Source organism: Peromyscus eremicus, chromosome 9 (genome assembly GCF_949786415.1).
Source record: "Peromyscus eremicus chromosome 9, PerEre_H2_v1, whole genome shotgun sequence".
Taxonomy (NCBI): domain Eukaryota; kingdom Metazoa; phylum Chordata; class Mammalia; order Rodentia; family Cricetidae; genus Peromyscus; species Peromyscus eremicus.
Window position 1 is genome coordinate 92,988,948 of NC_081425.1, and position 18,414 is coordinate 93,007,361.

General features: G+C 47.8%; 1 protein-coding gene across 4 annotated transcripts in view; it reads right to left on the reverse strand.

The window, feature by feature from the left end:
- Ldb3 (LIM domain binding 3) overlaps positions 1-18,414 on the reverse strand; it is a 62,809-nt gene that overhangs the window by 6,445 nt on the left and 37,950 nt on the right. For all 4 annotated transcript variants that reach the window (XM_059274146.1, XM_059274144.1, XM_059274145.1 and 1 more), the window contains 4 exons: positions 8,921-9,389; positions 7,162-7,342; positions 6,524-6,644; positions 2,164-2,279 (listed from right to left, as the gene is read on the reverse strand). In XM_059274146.1, the coding sequence (XP_059130129.1) occupies positions 2,164-2,279; positions 6,524-6,644; positions 7,162-7,342; positions 8,921-9,389 (887 nt within the window). The remainder of the gene's footprint in view (positions 1-2,163; positions 2,280-6,523; positions 6,645-7,161; positions 7,343-8,920; positions 9,390-18,414) is intronic.

An 18,414-nucleotide genomic window follows, 5' to 3' on the forward strand; every position in this document is an offset into this window, starting at 1 on the left:
AAGGTAATCTGAATTGTGTGCCTTAAAATCCATATACAGAGATCCCAGCACTCGGGAGGCAGAGGCAGGTGGATCTCTGAATTCAGGGCCAGCCTGGTCTACAGAGCAAGTTCCAAGACAGCCAGAGCTACACAGAGAAACCCTGTCTCAAGGCTGAGGGGAGGTCATACTGGAGGAAGGTAGCCTTTGCTCTTTGCTCCAATATGACTTGTAGCCTTGTAAGAGAAGAGATGCCTGTGGAGACAGATATATACACAGAGGAGAAACCATGAGAAAATATAGATGCAACTTGGGAGGTAGAGACAGGAGCATCAGAAGCTCAAGGTCACGAGGCTTAATTCCAGCACTTGAGAGGCAGAGGAAGGCAGATCTCTGTGAGTTCAAGGCCAGCCTGGTCTACATAGTGAGTTCCAGGACAGCCAGGGCTATATAGTGAGACCCTGTGAAAAATCAACAATGACGTTCAAGGTCCTCCTCAGCTATAGAGTTCAAGGCCAGCCTTGGCCTGAGATACCTAACACACACACACACACACACACACACACACACACACACACACACAGAGAGAGAGAGAGTGAGAGAGAGAGAGAGAAAGCAAAGACTAGAACAATACAACTAACCAGGGAAAGAAAGATGGTTTGCAACCAGAGGAGAGTGTGGCTGTCTATCAGCACTCCAAGTGTTGATTTCTGTCCTGCTGAACTATGAGAGGATACATTTCTGCTGTGCCTGTTATTATACCTTAGGAAACTAATACACAGTGAACACAATGTAACCCACAAAGAGTGGGGACAAAGGAGTAAAGTACAGGACTCAAAACATACGGCAGTGAACTTGATGGCTAGGATTGTCCTCCATGCTAAGTCCCTAAAAGATGATTCAGGCTTGAACAGATATTTCCCATCTATCTATCTATCTGTCTATCTATCTATCTATCTATCTATCTATCTATCTATCTATCTATCTATCTATTTATCTATCTATCATCTACTATCTATTTATAGACAGAGCTTCCTATATCCAAAACTGGCCTTAAGTTTACTGTGTTGCCAGGTGATGGTGGCAAGCACCTTTGATCCCAGCACTTGGGAGGCAGAGGCAGGCGGATCTCTGTGAGTTCAAGGCCAGCCTGGTCTACAAAGCGAGTTCCAGGACAGCCAGGACTGTTACACAGAGAAACTCTGTCTCGAAAAACAAAACAAAACAAAAAAGTTTACTGTGTAACTGAGGATAACCTTGAACTTCTGACCCTCCTGCCTCCATCTCCCAAGTGCTAAGATTATATGTATATTCCGCCACCGTTGGTTTATATGATGCTTGAGATTGAGCCCCGGGCTTCATGCATGTTAGGTAAACACTTGACCAACTGAGCTATATCCCCAGCCCCTAAACAGCATGATTATGTCATACATACCCCAAATGCACCTTGAGTAACTCTGGTTCTTAAAATACTAATAGTTCATTTTCCTAAATAAAGTTAAACCAGTTAGACCGACATTACAGAGATTTATTAGGGATGAGTATTTCCTGTTTCTAACTCAAGTCTGGATAGTGGTAACACCGTTTCCCAATCTCATCTCAGCTGAAAGCCCTCTAAAGGGAAGGCCAGTCTCCCGGGCAGATGCCCTGCTGATTCAGCTAACTACACACAGTTAATAGTTAATCTCAGGCTCATCTGCTGGCCGCTGTACATCAAGAACAGGACCACTTAGGAAAGGAAAGTGATACTCGTCCTGCTTTCTAAAGGCTCTACCAAGAGAAACCTTATCTCAGCCTTTCAGAGGCCTAGTCAATAAGCCGAGGACTGGGGTTCATGGTAAAGCCTTCACACCACTTCGTAACCAACGCAGCATATATCCCGGGGAAAACCACCTGCTTCTCTAGGTCATCATTTGCTGCCCTCACCTATTGCTGGTAAGACAACACTCTGGTTCTCCAAGTCCCAGGGTGCTTTGCTGCTATCAGTCTGTACATAATCGTCGGTACTACTGCTTCCTTCACCGGTGACATATCAAGACATGGCATTGGCAAACGTTAAGAGCCATTAAGGTACCAGAGTGCCACGGTTGTATCCTTGTGTGTCAAGGGGTTGGCTGGCCAGGCTGCACTTTGTCCCTTCTATCGTCCTGCTCAGACAGCTGGAACTCTCGGCTAGAAACGTACCGCACAGATGAAGCAGGTGTCATGCCAGGTGTGGCCCAGGGCTTCAATAAACTTGTCGCCAGCTTCCACAGGAAAATCACATCCGTGACACTTGGTGCTGAACAGATTGATGTAGTCTGAAATCAAAGTCAAAGTGAGGCAGGCAAAAAGAGCAATCGGCTACATAGACCCAAGACCGGGACAGCCCACATCAGTGGGCTGGGCGAGCGAGCTTTGTCATCTCACAAACAAAATACTCACTTATGTGATTGATTTTGTTTTTCACTCTTTTGGGAATGTATACCAATGTTGTATTGGCTTAGACTTAGACTTAATTACTACCTTGTGCTAGCTTGATCTGAAAATTCTTTCTGGTATTGTCATGAACTTCCTTGGGGGTGATTGTTTCTTTTATCTCTGGTAGCCCCAAGAAGTCAATCCCCAAGGAATTTAAAAAATATTCCTCATTGCCCACTCACTGGGCTTACTTTGGAAGAATGAGGGTCTTTTTTTTTTTTCTTTCAGATTTTATTTTATTTTTAGTTTTGTGTGTATACATGAGCCCATGTGTCTACAGAGGCCAGAAAACATTGTTGGATCCCACAGAGCTGGAGTCTGTAGGCTGTTAAAGCACATTATGTGGGTGCTGGGACCTTGGGTTCTCTGAGCAGTATGTGCTCTTTTTTTCTCCCATCTTTTTGTTTTGTTTTGTTTTCAAGACAGAGTTTCTCTGTGTAGCCCTGGATGGCCTGGAACTCGCTCTGTAGACCAGGCTGGCCTTGAACTCAAAGATCCACCTGCCTCTGCCTCCCAAGTGCTGGGATTAAAGGCGTGTGTCACCACAACCTGGCCAGTTTGTGCTCCTAACTGCTGAGCTCCCTCTCCAGGCCCAAACTCTTTAAGGGGTTTTTTAGATTTATTTTTTATTATTTATTTATTTATTTATTTATTTATTTATTTATTTATTTATTTTTGGTTATTCGAGACAGGGTTTCTCTGCGTAGCTTTGGAGCCTTTCCTGGAACTCACTCTGTAGACCAGGCTGGCCTCGAACTCACCGAGTTCTGCCTGCCCCTGCCTCCCTAGTGCTGGGATTAAAGGTGTGTGCCACCACTGCCCGGCTATTTTTTATTGTTAATTATGTGTATGTGTATGTGTGTATTGGGGGATATTATATGCACATGAGTGCAGGTACCCATGGAGGCCATAAGAAGGTGTTGGGTCCCCAAGAACTGGAGCTCCAGACAACTGTACGCTCTCTGACATGGGTGAACTTGGGTTCTCCGTACGAACTGTATGTGCTCTTAACCATGAGCCATCTCCACAGCTCATATTTGAGACTCTTCAGTAATTTTAGAATGGTGTTTGTTTGACCATTCTTCTGCCATTGGGCATTCATTCATGTTGACAACAAATTTTAACTACTACAAACCATATTTGAGCTACTTGACAGGGCTATGTTCTCCTTCTCCTCCCCCAACAACGGAGATAATACTACAAAATGCTATTCATAAAGTATACTGACTACTTTCCTAACGACGGTGCTGTGATGTGAATGTGTCCCCAGAGTTCACACGTTGGAAGCACACTCCTTACTGCAATAGTGTTAGGAGGCAGAGCCAACTGGAGGCGTTTAAGTCATACGGCCTCTATTTCTTGAATGAATTAATGTTATTATTGAGGGCCTAGGTTCAGAAGGAATGGGATTCTTATAAAAATAAGCCTGCCTCCTATTGCCCATTTTCTTTCTCTCTCTTTTGCCCCCCCCCCACCTTCCACACGGGATAATGTAAGAAGGCCCATAGCGGGTGTGGCCTCTTGACCATGGACTTCCCAGCCTTCAGAAGCGTTAGCCAAATACATTTCTGTTTATTGTAAATCCCCCTGCCTCAGACGTTTGGTTACACTAGAACATGATGGAGTAAGGCAGGTGACATTCCTTATAAGAACCTTAACATCAAGAATCACGCCTTACTTTTCTTTGTACTTTCAACATAACATCTAGTTGGTGGCCAGTACTCAAAGTATGGGTGTAAATCAGTAATAGTGAATTTACCACATTTGTGGCCAACAAGTGAGTTAGTAAATGAGTGAACGAATCTGATCTTCACAATGTCTCACACAGACGGACTTCTTTTTTTTTTTTTTTTTTAAATTTTGGTCTTGTTCTGCGGATGAAGAAATTGAGACTCAAATAATGGCCAGAGTCTCACATCTGAGGCCTCATCATGTCTGTACTGCTTTCTCAGAGCACATTCTACTATACGACTGTAGACATTTTCTCGATTTTTCCAGAAGAGTTCCATCCCTTTGAAGACTTCATTCCTCCTGCGTTCCCCGGCTCCCCAGATGTCCTTGTCTCTCCACAGCTCTACCACAGCTGGCTATGTTCTGTTCACCTCCTGTGGACAGTATGCCTATTCATCGTCTCAGACCACACACTGAGAGGCAGGATGCCATCAAGGTTACAAACATGGAGTGGGAAGAAAGGAAAGGCTAGTTCAAAGTGCAGCTCCATGAAGGAATTCTCTAAACCTGGGGCAGCTTCTCAGAACTGCAGCCTTCCTACCTATATAACTACAGCGCCAAACTCGGGGGACTCTCACTACTGACCAGGTAAGAAATGCATGAAGTATTCGGCATAAACATTAACTGTTGGCTCTTATTTTAGAACTCTTCATAAATGGTTAAAGGAGGAAGAGAACCCATCCATCATTCATGCATCCATCATTCTTGAATGTCCACGCCAGTACACTACACATTAATGGCTTTGCTTAATATTCCTTTGAATATTTATTTATTTTACGTATACTGATGTTTTGTTTGCATGTACATCTGCACACTGGAAGAAGGGATTGGATCCCATAGAGAGTTGTGAGCAGCCATGTGGGTGCTGGGAATTGAACTCAGGACCTCTGGAAGAGCAGCCAGTGCTCTTAATCACTGAGTCTCTAGCCCAAGATTGTTTAAAGTTTCCTATTACTATTATTAGTGTGTGTGACTGTGCCATGGAGTATGTGTGCAGGTCAGAGGGCAACTTATGGGCTTGGCTCTCTCCTACTTTATGTGGATTACAGGAACCACATTTTGTCAGCCAAGCTTTCCTGGCAAGCACCTTTACCCCTTGAGCCATTTTGCTGGTCCCTGCTTAAGGTTTTTGAGGACAGAGATCTCACAGAAACTGATATAGATTATACATTCAATATATGTTTTATGGTTAAAAGATGAACAGAACAAACAAAAATGGTTCAACTGGACTTATTAAATAGTAATTCCTCCCCTTGCTTTTTTTTTTTTTTTTTCATAAATTCGTTCAGCTTGAATCTACTTCTGGAAATTTTAGTCTTGCTTACTGATTGATTTTTCTATTTTAAACTTGATTTTGTGTAATCTGGAGGCTTTGCTTTAAAAATTGATAGCACAGATATGACTAATATTTTTTTTTAACATTGGCATTTTCATTTACTCTATAAAGTGAGACTATCACTAATAATCAACCTCCTTGTTTTTTCTCATCTGATTTTCTGGTGCTGCTTGCTGTTCAGCCTCCAAGTCTGTGTTGCCCTTATTGAACCCTCCCTCAAAACCCTGAAAGAAGTAGGCTCTGAAGGAAGGAGGGAGGGACTGAAGAGCCAGCCAGCCAGGATGCCTGCGACTCCTGAAATTACCCCAATTCCCCACATGTTACACAAACATGTTACACTTCGAGGTACAGAGAGATGGAAGGAAGCCTGAAAAGGACCACAGGCAGGGAGGAAAGGGCACTCTCCACTCCATGCCTCGGCCCTCCCTGCTTCCAGCCTCATAGCAACTCCACAGGGCAGGAGTTTACAATCTCCAGGAAGTTTAGCAGCTTTACTCAAGGTTACAAAGCCATCTCAGGGTAGAGCCAGGAACTGAATCTAAGATGTGGTCTAGAGCCAAGGCCCTTCTTCTTCAGACTAGACCCCCAAGATGACATCTAGAGACAAGGCCCTTTTCAGAGTAGACCCAGGTTTCCAAGTCAATATAGCTTGAAAGATTTCTCAAGCAGTTAGGGAACCAATGTGTGACTCAAATATTAGAAACACAGGAGGGAACAGAGACTGGTGTATAAAGTACATTGTAACTCTGACTGCTTTTCCCCAAAAGCTGAAACCAAATTAGCAGGGGAATTAGTTCAGCTAATGTATAATAGCATGATTCAGTCATTAAAAACAAAATCAGGAGCTTGTATGAAGCCCTTGGTTTGATTCCCAGTACCACACATGCAACAAAATGCACAAAACCCCTTAGGACTTAGTTTTCTATGCCTGCCTGTCAACCCAGATGGGAGATGGTACAGGGTCTTCCAGCATGGTGTCCCATTGCATCCTATCTGTACCATATCTCACATGCTTACCTTTCTCACAGTATGGCTCTCCATCCTCCATGTGGAAGAGGCTGTTTCCAAAAGGTTTCTTGCAGGCTGCACAGACGAAGCAGGTGGTATGCCACGTCTGTCTCAGAGCGTGCATCACTTCCTGGGGGGGGAAAAAAATCCAAGTTCAGGACAGAAAATTTCCCAGGGGAAAGGGAGCTAGGCTTGGCTTCTGAATCAGGCCTGGCTGCTGTCCAAGTAGCCTAGGGAACAGGGCAGGAGGGCTCACAAAGCAGGTGCTGGGGGAGGCAGGGGAGGGTGGAGAAGGGAGATCCTGCTTATTAGGGCCACTTTGCCAAAAGGGCACTGGGAGTGAGGGCCACAGGCAGAGGAGCAGTGAGCTCAGGCTGTGAAGCAAGGGCTTGCTTTGCAGAGCGCCAGCACCGTTCGGAGCTGGTGGCACATTGTATACCATTGCTCGCCCCAGCTAATTAGTTCCCTGCTTCAGTAGTTAGGGGGAAACTGATTCCATTCTAGGATGGAAGCGGAGTTGCCTTCTCTGTCACCAGCAACTTGTTGATAGGGTTTCTAGTGGGACCCCAAAATCTTACGGGAAGGGAGGAAGTCAGTCCAGTTGAAGAAAAGACCAGGGTCGAAAGAGAGGGATGCTGCCCACTTACCCCCATGATCTTGGTATTGCACTTGGCACAGAGTGGGGCAAAAAACTGCTCGTAGCACCGTTCACAGTAAACATTGTTCTGCTCCTCCACAAAGCACACATCTGCCAGGGAGTTCTTGCAGTAGGCACAGTTGAACTCTTCTGGATGCCAAGAGCGACCCATGGCTACCAGGAAAGGGCCCCTGGCATGGCAGAGAACAGTGTGAAAGTGAGCCCCAGAAATTAGGACCAGATCTTTTAAGAACCCCAACAATCTTCACACATTTACCTAGTGATGCCCACCTTGAGGGTCCTTCTAACGAACTAACATGTAATTCGGAGCAAGCTCCGCGCAGAAAGCTGTCTATTGTCATGTCAGTAACAGTAAACAGAACCAGAAGATGGGGCGTGGGGTGCACACCAGCCCTCGGCAGGCAGCTCTCTACGAGTTCAAGGCCAGTCTCGTCTACACAGTAAGTTCCAGGCTAGCCAGGACCACACAGGAGACTGTCATAAAGGACAAACGATCTGACATCTAACCGACAGAACCTGGAAGCAATTCAGTTTCTACCGCAGAGGACCGAGCAAACGCGTCCCAGGATTCAGTTCATCATCACAGGTTATTCTGCAGCAGTGATGACGGTGGCCAGCCTTTATTAACTACTGAGTGTTAGGTGCTCTTCCAGAACAATCTTACATGTGTTAATATGTTTAATCCTCGTAACAGTTCTATGAGGGAGGAGCTATTACGATGCCTGAGCATCAGTAAAGAAAACCGAGGCGCGGGAAGGCCCAGGAACTCATTCAAGGTCCTGGAGCCAGGAAGCGGCAGACTGCACACATGATGCTTCCGTTTCAGATTAGTGTTCAGAACATCAGAAGTGCCAGAAAACTTCACGTTCTAATATTTTTAGTTCCGTGTTTTCTAGTTCTTCTCTGCTCCTTTTTTGTTTTGTTTTGTTTTGTTTTGTTTTGTTTTGTTTTGTTTTGTTTTGTTTTTGAGAGGATCTCACTTTCTAGCCCTGGCTAGCCTGGAACTAGCTTTTAGAAGAGCCTAGCTTTGAACTTACAGAGATATGCCTGCTTCTGCCTCCCTCGTGCTGGGGACCAAAGGTGTGCACCACCATGCCTGGCTCCTGCTTGTTTTTTAAAGAGTATGCTTTTCACATATGGAAGCACATACCATGTATATACTCAGACAAATTGCATTTAATAAGCATGGTCTGAGACCCCTGACTTCATATACATACATACATATATATATATATATATATATTTTTTTTTTTTTTCAAGACAGGGTTTCTCTGTGTATCTCTGGCTGTCCTGAAACTCACTTTGTAGACCAGGCTGGCCTCGAACTCATGACTTCCAAAGAAAATTACTTGCTTTAATTTCAGTGAAGTGTCTATCAGAGCCTTAAGAGGCATGGGACTGTCTGTAGAAAGATCCAGAAGCAACTCTATAGGAAAGCTGGGTCAAAACCAGCACTGTCATCCAGCTTGCAATGTGCTCAATAAACCTACTCACAGCAAGGCTGAAGATTCCCAGAGCCCAGCCTTAGCCCAAGGGGGAGCTCCTGGCACCAGGCACCAAGCTGGGAGCTTCACCCACTTACCTCATGGAATCCTCCCAACTCCCCAGGGATGTGGGTGTCACACAGGCATGGAAGCTAAAGCTAATAGAGGTGAGCCAGAGAGACCCGAGGCTGCCCTGTGGGGCTGGCCTTTTGCCTATATCTGCCCTGCCATCTGCCCCCCCCCCGCCCCCCCCAAAGCCTGTACCTGATGACATTATTGCAGTGCCCACAGAGGGGAGCCCGGCTGCTGGCTGGGAAGCGCTCAGCTCTCTGGAAGGTGCCCCTGGTGAGAGGGGTCACCTGTGGCCCTGTTGGGTTGTAAGCTGGAGCCCCCCGGGGCAGGGTCTGCTTGCTGACAGAGGTGGTGCTCTTTCCAGGAGCAAACTTCTGAGAGAAGTTGTCATCGGTCACCCAGGGTGGGCGGCTGGCAGACTCTGCAGGGCCCCCACTGTAGGCTGCTGATGGTGCGGGGTTATAGTTTGGAGCAGGGGAGGGGGTATAAGCTGGTGCAGGGGAAGGGGAATAGGTGGGAGCAGGGGAGGGGGTATAGGTGGGAGCAGGGGAGGGGGTATAGGTAGGTGCAGGGGAGGGGGTATAAGCAGGAGCAGGTGAGGGGGTATAGGGAGTGGGACTGTAATTGGCTCCTGAAGACGGGCTGTAGGTAGATGCAGGCACTGTAAGCCAAAAACACCCAAAGAATATGCGTTAGGAATTCTTTCTCCCTCATCTGTTGCCCTAGCCAGAGAACCATAAAAGATGAGCTTAATATTGGAACAGTATAACTCCAATTGTTAAAGGAGAGGTAGGTGTTCGTGTGTGTGTGTGTGTGTGTGTGTGTGTGTGTGTGTGTGTGTGTGGTGTGTGTTGGAATCCAGGAACTCAAGTACACTAAGCAAATGCACTACCACTAAGCTACAGACCCACATGCCTGAACTTCTCAGTGAACCAGATTTTCACTCTCAGCAAGAGCCTGGATAAACAAGGGTGGCAGCAGAGCCCTGGGGAGCTTGCACAGGCCCCAGGAGGGATGTAGCTATAAATATTGTGGCTATTCAGGGTGGGGTTCTGCCAAGCCTTGGCTACCCTGGTCGTATAAAAGATGGGGAGCAAGATTAGGGAGTGTCTGGACAGGAAGTGGGTAAGAGCCGGTCAACTCAGCCTGGAGTGGAGGATGTTTCAGTGGTGCCCTGGATAGTGATCTGACTCCCAGACATCCCAATCAGAACGTGTTTGCTCTACTTGTAACTAGTCTAGTCTTCAAGACAGAGCAGATGTCCAGGAAGCTGGGTTCTCAGGGTCATGTTTCAAGCTCATCTACTATCACTGTCTTGAAAACACAGTTTGACTTGATTTGTGCTGGGAAGAAATTCTGTCTTGATTTGATAGGTCCCCACCTATCCTAGCCACTCAGTGAACCTAGGCAGAGGTGTGAGCACCATGCAGCCCAGGGCTAGCTGCTCAGTTGGTCCTTGACTGGCCCTGCCAGATCCCTGCTCCCTTCTCCTGCTCACCTACATCACCCTGGGCAAACTGAGAGTGCATATAACACCCTAGAGGTTACCATTAGGGACAAGAACGTATTGCACTTCCACTGAAACCTCCTGCTTGCCTCCTCTGAGAGTGGAGAAACTGAGTTCATCACACAGAAAGGGCACTGCCGTTGCTAACACTCTGCCAGGGCTCTCACAACCCAAGATTTCGCTGTAGAGAACCCCGCTGCAGAGACAGCTGAAGAGATATAGCTGTGTGTCCTGAGCACATGGTCAGCCAGTTCTTTGACTATACAGCAAAGATGGTTCTAGAAGCCTCACCTCTGCCCCCAGTCTATTCTGGGCAGAGCACTATCTTACCCACCAGGGAGCATTTCGTGATAGCCTCCCTGCCCACATCCAAGCCAGGCCTGGGTGAAATGGATGGTACTGGAGCAGTTCCCTCCGGATTGCAGCTGCTCTCAGAACTGTGACCCTGTCTGTCTCTTTTTCCCATCTGGTGCCCTGAGCCATCTTGGGTGGCTCCAACTCCATGCCTATTAGTCCCAGATGACTGGTACTTCAGAACTGGGAAGTGCACAGCACCTGTATATCCCCTTGCTAAGCCCTCCCCAGCCCTGCCCTAGAGTGATACTGGCTCCCAAGGTGGATTCTCCAGCTGGAGTCTTTCTCCCACCTACAGTGTGGGTGAGGCACATAGCAGGTCGGTCGACTGAGTCAGATTCGGCATTATTCCCTTTCACACTCGAGGGCTTGAGAGCTCAGAGGAAGCGGCAGAGCAAGACTGTAAACCTTCCTAAACTCCAAGCGGCCTCACTAAAGAACACAAATCCAACTTCCATTGGTGTACAACATCACGGAGAAGTCACTTTCAACACCCAGAGGAGACCCTGTGCTCTGGAAGGAGGCACAGCCATCAAAAGCCCTAATCTGAGGCTTGGGACTCAGTGCTTAGAGCACCTGCTTGGCATTTTTGAGACTCTGAGCTCCGTACCTAGCACTACTCCCTCAGAAGAGCCCTGTCTTCACACTCTCCTAAGACTTTCTGGCCGTGCATCCTTGAGTAAATAAACTCATTAACCTCTCTGAGCCTGTTTCTTTGCCTAAAAATGATATTGGAATAATTGTAAGGATTAAGGAATATAAGAAACATAGTGCTTAATTATGATACAGTGTGTGTGTGTGTGTGTGTGTGTGTGTGTGTGTGAGAGAGAGAGAGAGAGAGAGAGAGAGAGAGATTGAGAGAGAGAGAGAGATTGAGAGAGAGAGACAGATTGAGAGAGAGAGAGAGAGAGAGAGAGAGAGAGAGAGATTGAGAGAGAGAGAGAGAGAGAGAGAGAGAGAGAGAGAGAGAGAGAGAGAGAGAGAATGAGGATGAAGATGGCAGGGACAGTAGCATCTGGGTTTCAAGGTTGGAATGTACTATCAGCTCATCTCAAGGCCTCCCATGGTCATGTGGCAAGCCCCGAGCAGGTGTACTGGAGGATGGCAGTGGGGAGGGAGGTGTGATTCTCTGAAGTCGGATTGCTGGGAATTGAACCTATTTTCTGGTGCTGGAATGAAGGATGCCCTGCCTACCTCCCGGGGTGTGGTGGGAACCTGCAGGAGCGACAGCACTTTGTAAAGCTGTGAGTCCCAAGCTCAAGGTGTCCCACCCACTTCAACAGTTTTACCTTGCTTCCTCGTGTCCAGGGGGTCTCAAGATGGGAGGGGCAAGGGCCACTTTAGAGAAAGAGAGCGGGGAGAGGCGATCCCACAGAACTTCAAAGCAGCTTCAGCCCTCTTTTGTACACTTTGGGATTCTTTGTAAGTTATGTCTTCCTTTCTCTTTGCTTTTCATTTTTTTCTATCCCTCTTTTCCTTCTTCCTCGTTTTATAAACCACAGTCCTCTGCTAAAAGTGATTACGAGTGGTATTTTTTTTTTTTTTGCTTGTTTTTTGTATGTTTGTTTGAGACAGGGTTTCTCTGTGTAGCTTTGGCTGTCCTGAAACTTGCTCTGTCAACCAGGCTGGCCTCGAACTCACAAAGATCCGCCTGCCTCTGCCTCCCGAGTGCTGAGATTAAAGGCAAGCGCCATCACATCTGGCCAAACCTTTTGGGTTTTTTTGGTTTTAGTTTTGGTTTTGATTTTGGTTTTGGTTTTTTTTACATATAGCCCAGGCTGGCCTGGAGCTTACTATGTAGTTCAGGCTAGCCTCAAAAGTTCAATGATCTAGGGGCTGGAGAGATGCCTCAGCAGTTAAGAGTACTAGCTGCCCTTCCAGAGGTCCTGAGTTCAATTCCCAGCACCCACATGGTGACTCACAACCATCTATAATGAGGTCTGATGCCCTCTTCTGGCATGTATACACAATAAATAAATAAATAAATAAATAAATAAATAAATAAATAAATAAATAAAAGTTCAGTGATCCTTGTGCCTCGACCTCTTGAGTGCTGGATTACAGGCTTGTGCCCTGACACCTGACTCTAAAAGGGATTATGAGCAAAAGCCCTGTGATGTCCAAACCATGGCCTTATGTGGTCTCTAAGCACCTGAAATGCTTAGTATAAATTAAGATGTGCTATTAAGTGTAAACATTTGAAGACTTAACAAAAGAATATAAATTGTCTCAGTAATAATTATCTTATATTGATTATATGTTAAAAACTGTTTATTTCTTTATTGAATGTGTGCAGATGTATGCCTGCATGTATGTCTCTGTACCACTCGCATGCCTGGTACCTGGGGAAGCCAAAAGAGGGTGCAGATTCTCTGGAACTGGAGTAACAGATGGCTGTGAGCTGGTGGTGGGTCCTATGGAAGAGCAGCTAGTGCTCTTCACCACTGGTCCACCTCTTCAGCCCCTTGTTTGTTTATTGTTTGAGCCAGGTCTTGATGTTACCTAGACTGACCTCAGGACCTTCCTGCCTCAACTTCCCAAATAGCTAGCATATACCAGTACAGTGTCTGGCTGTAAAACATTTTGTTTTGTTTTGGTTTTGGTTTTTTGAGACAGGGTTTCTCTGTGTAGCTTTGCGTCTTTCCTGGATCTCGCTCTGTAGCCCAGGCTGGCCTCAAACTCACAGAGATCCGCCTGCCTTTGCCTCCCGAGTGCTGGGATTAAAGGCGTGCGCCACCACCACCCGGCTATAAAACATTTTTAATATACTGAGCTGCATCTGGAAAGATGCCCAGTGGTTAAGAGCATGTACTACTCTCATGGAAGACAGGAGTTGGGTTCCTAACATTCATGTCTCACAGCTTTCTCTCTCTCTCTCTCTCTCTTTCTCTCTCTTTTGAGACAGGGCTTTTCTGTGTAACGACCCAGGCTGTCCTGTAACTCACTTTATATACCAGGCTGGCCTCAAACTCACAGAGATTCACCTGCCTCTGCCTCCCGAGTTCGTGTCTCACAGCTCTTAACTTTATACTCAGGCTTCAGGGGATTCCACACCCTCTTTCAGGCCTGTGTGTGGGCAGCTGCACTCAAGGGCACATACCCACACACAGACACATACATACATACAATTAAAAGGGAGTGAGGAGGCTGAAGGTATGGCTCTGGAGGTATGGCTCAGTGGTTAAGAGCACTGGCTGCTCTTCTGGAGGACCTGGGTTCAATTCCCAGCGCCCACAAGGCAGCTCACAACTGTCTGTAATTCCAGTTCCAGGTGATCCAACACCCTCACATGCAGGCAGAATACCTATGCACATAAAATGAAATATATATATATATATATATATATACATACATATGTGCATATATATAATCTCCTGGTGTGATGGCACACACCTTTAATCTCAAAACCAGGGAGGCAAAGGCAGGAGGATCTTTGAGTTCGAGGCCAGCCTGGTTCACATGAAGGCAGAATACCTATGCACATAAAATGAAATATATATGTATATATATATATATACATACATACATATGTGCGTATATATAATCTCCTGGTGTGATGGCACACACCTTTAATCTCAAAACCAGAGAGGCAAAGGCAGGAGGATCTTTGAGTTCGAGGCCAGCCTGGTTTACAGAGCGAGTTCCAGGACAATCGGGGCTGCACAGAGAAACCCTGTCTCAAAACAAACAAACAAACAAAAATTCCCTGAAAATGTCATATGCTGAGCTAAATTAAAGTATTTAAATCAATTTCACCCCGCCTTCTTTTACTTTTTAAAACTGTAAAAATGGGTTCCTCTGGGATGGCAGCCCTCGTTAAAACAGTGGCTGGCAAGTGCTGTTGGCTTCCCCACAGAATTTTGTGTTAACAGTCTACAAGAAGGCAGAATACTTGCGAGTCAACTTTGCAGACAACTTGGAGAGCTTAAGCGGCCACTCAAGGTCGGCCAGCTTGCAAGCTTCCTACCTGAACGCACCCCTCTGGGCTCCAGATCTCTCTACACCACTCTGAACGCAGAAACAGGCTTCAGCATGCCGGTTCCAAGTCAACCGGGCCTTCGCCCACCTTACTGCCTCCCCCTCCAACCACTCCCTCTGCAGGGCGGACGTTCTCTTCCTCCCATCCGAGGCCTTTCGACTCCCTGAACCTCCTGCGTTTTCCAAACCCCAATACAAGGCCTCAGAGAGGAAGGCTGGAATCCAGACCGGGTTTAGCCACCTCCTTCCCACTGGGGCTACAGGGGCCGGAGGAGGACTTTCCTCTTGGAGCGGTTCGTCTAGCAGATCCCTGGGGAGAGGGATGCAGAGAGCATGGTCCCCTCTCCCTACAGTTCTTGCCTGCCTCGCCCCTCCATCCCCCGAATGCCGGAAAAAACCTGACATCCCATCTCGGAGCCCCGGGCTGTTGCTATTTCTACGTGACGGAATTAAGCCGGTTCAAATTAGAAGGTGATATTTCATCTCTAATTGGCACGTTCAAAAGGCTCCTATCGCACTCGGCGGCCCCGGGACTGTGTAATTAAACAAGGTGATCTGAGTCACTCGGCCCGGGCTAGGTCCTCAGCGAGCGCCCCGGTCGGTCGCCGCCCGGCCCGCGGGCCAACGTGGCCGTCCCCGGGCCCACAGTGTCCTCCGCCCACTGGTCAAGCAGGCCCGGGCCCCAGGTGTTCTGGGGAGCGGACGCCCAGCCCCGGCGCCAGAGATAAGATCCCAGGGCGAACGCCACCCTGCCTCCGCCAGCCGGAAGCTGCGGCCGGGGACTGGCCGCGAGCGGACTGCTAGTGCTCGCCGGTGCCCCGGTCCCCGAAGCCCAGCAGCGGCGGAGCGGGGTGCGGACCCGCACTGCCTCCCTCCCCCGGCCTGGCAGACTGTCAGCCGCCCCCGGAGCCCCGAGAAGGAAGGGTGGAGGCAGGCCTCTCCTCCGCTCCAGGCAGGAATGAGTTAACGTCTGCACCGCCTGGGAACCGCCAAGAGGCCTGGGCTCCGGCACGTCTGGCCCGCCTGGGCCGGAGCCGGAGAAGCTACTGGAAAGCCGGGCCGCCCCCTGGCGGGCCTGGAAGGACAGGTCAGGGAAGGTGCTGGAAGCGCCTGGCGGTGCTGCCAGGAAAGGGCTTCCTTGTGCAGTCACAAGGCCTCACCTGCACCTGACACTACTCCATCCTCCTTCTGCAAGCTTCGTCCTGTGTTTCCAGTCTGCACCGGGGCGTTTTTTCTGTCTCCTACATAGATTTGTACCGACCCCCTTCCAAAATGCCACTTCGGCCTGTGAAGTTTTGACTTTAGAACTTCCTTTCCTTGGCCAAGAATTGGCAGAGATGGCTTCATTTGCAGAGAGCCCCCCGTCTTACTCAAATGAGAAAGTTCAGGTCTCAGAGGTGAGGCTGTTTGCCTATCACTTATGGCAGGCCGGGTGTTCCTCTCAAGCTGAAATGCGTCCTGTCCATACTCAGTTCTCTTTATACAGCAGATTCTGTCGCCTCTCAGCAAGTGTGTGCTTCCCCAAGCAAGGCCCCGGAGGGAAGCTTCCTAGGGTCTCACTCACATCTTAACAGGATACACTTTGGAGGCTAGACTTTGGACGTGCTGTTCTTTACCCCAAGGCTACTTGGCCAGTTCACACTCGGAACACAAGCCCCTCTTCCTTCTCCCTTGAAATGACCCGTGTCTTTCTTAAACACATCTGTAACTTACTCCCTTGGTCAGCTTACCATGAATTACTGGCATGTGCGTTGGAAAAGGCGGGTTGTGTGCATGGGGTGAGGGGAAGGGATATTTGGAAAATGACACCTTTTGTTCAATTCTGCTGTGAACTGAAAACTGTTTTTTTTTTTTTTTTAAGTCTGTTAAACTGGGTGTGGTGGCACATGTTTATAATCCCAGTACTTGGGAGGTCCAGGCAGGAGGATCAACAGCCAGCCTGGGCTACATGAGCCGCCCTGCCAACAAACAGGCACACAAAAAGTCTATTAAAATTTTTATGTGTGCTGGGCGGTGGTGGTACATGCCTTTAAACCCAGTACTTGGAAGGCAGAGGCAGGTGGATATCTGAATTTAAGGCCCGCTTGGTCTACAGGGCTAGTTCCAGGACAGCCAGGGGTACATAGAGAGACTCCGTCCCAAAAGCAAAACAAATTATATGTGTATAATAATTTTGAGGAGAGAAAGACATTTGTTTTATGATAGTAAATGGAAAATCATTGTTGCTTTCTATAAATTCAAGATAACAATAACTACATGCTGAAGGTATAATGTTTCATTCTTTTTTGGTTTTTCAAGACAGGGTCTGTCTGTGTAGCCTTGGCTGCCCTAGAACTCGCTCTGTAGACCAGGCTAGCCTTGAACTCACAGAGATCCACCTGCCTCTGCCTCCTGAGTGCTGAAATCAAAGGCATGCACCACCACCGCCTGGCTATGAAGGTATAGTGATTAAGTGGAAATAATGTGCCCACCTAAAATCCTATTTTGTCAACCCGTTAAATGAACACCAAGTGATCATTATAAGAATACTTAAGATTCAGCCGGGCGGTGGTGGCGCACGCCTTTAATCCCAGCACACGGGAGGCAGAGCCAGGTGAATCTCTGTGAGTTCGAGGCCAGCCTGGGCTACCAAGTGAGTTCCAGGAAAGGCGCAAAGCTACACAGAGAAACCCTGTCTCGAAAAACAAAAACAAAACAAAACGAAAAAAGAATACTTAAGATTCATTCCCTGTGTCCCGTGTGTGCACAGCTGCTAGAGTACAGAATTCAAGTTCATGGTCTCTCTGTCACTCTGATGTGTTCCCCATCAGCCTCCTTGCCTGCCTGCCTGCCTACCTGTCTGTCATGTGTGCATGTGTCTATGAGTGTGTGTGTGTGGGGGGGGGGGCTAGGGACTGAACCCAGGGGCCTCACATGTGCTAGGCACACACTCTACCACCAAGTTGACACTCTAGCCCCTGTTTATTTTTCTACACCTTTGTTGGATGTCTCCTCGTGGCAAGCTCAAGTCAGGCATATACAAAAGAGAAAGTCTGCCACAGCCCTGGCCTCCTAAAGTTCAGGATCAGAACCCAGAAGACAGTGACTAGATGCAGGGCTTGGATGTCAAGGGCCTTCCTATAGGCAGAGCCAGAGCACATGGGAAAAAAAAAACCAAAAACAAAACAAAACAACAAAACAAAATAAAAAAACCAAAAACAGGGAGAACCTGAAGCAAACAAATAAAAAACAAAAACAAAAACAAAAAACCTGCTAGAGCATTCTTGGGTTCTTGGAGCAATGGCTGACAGGAAAGTGGGCCTTGCACCAGCCTGAGACCTACCTTGGGCTCTGAGGAAGAAGGCCCATTCTGCCTAGGAGATTAGGAAACAGGCTACCTCTCAGCCCTGGAGGAAAACCCTGGGCACTGACTGGAAAGGGCCACAGAGACAGGACTGCAACCAAGGAGTTCTGCCTGGGGTCCACTGTGAGGAGACCTCCTACTGATATGTCACATGTGCCCCAGCTGTCCTGTGTCACCAGACTGGTTGAGCAGCTTGCTCAAAGGACAAAGTGACACAGTAACCTGGCCAAAGCCTGGGGCATTTTTGTTGTTTCTTGTCTTCCAGTTTGAGGCTGACCCAGATTCTCAAAGAAACAGCTTTTGACTTGGGCCACCCCCGTTCTCCAATCCCCAGCCCTCTTTTTTCTCATCTTAGTCTGGAAACATCCAGCCATGAGCATCCCTTTCCTAAGAGCTAGATGGCTCCATCCTGGCCTGGTACAGCCCACCTGACCCCACCCACCAAGGTCAAACTCAGGCTCGAAGTCTCCCTAGGATTCCACCCTGCAACCAGGGGCAGGCAGG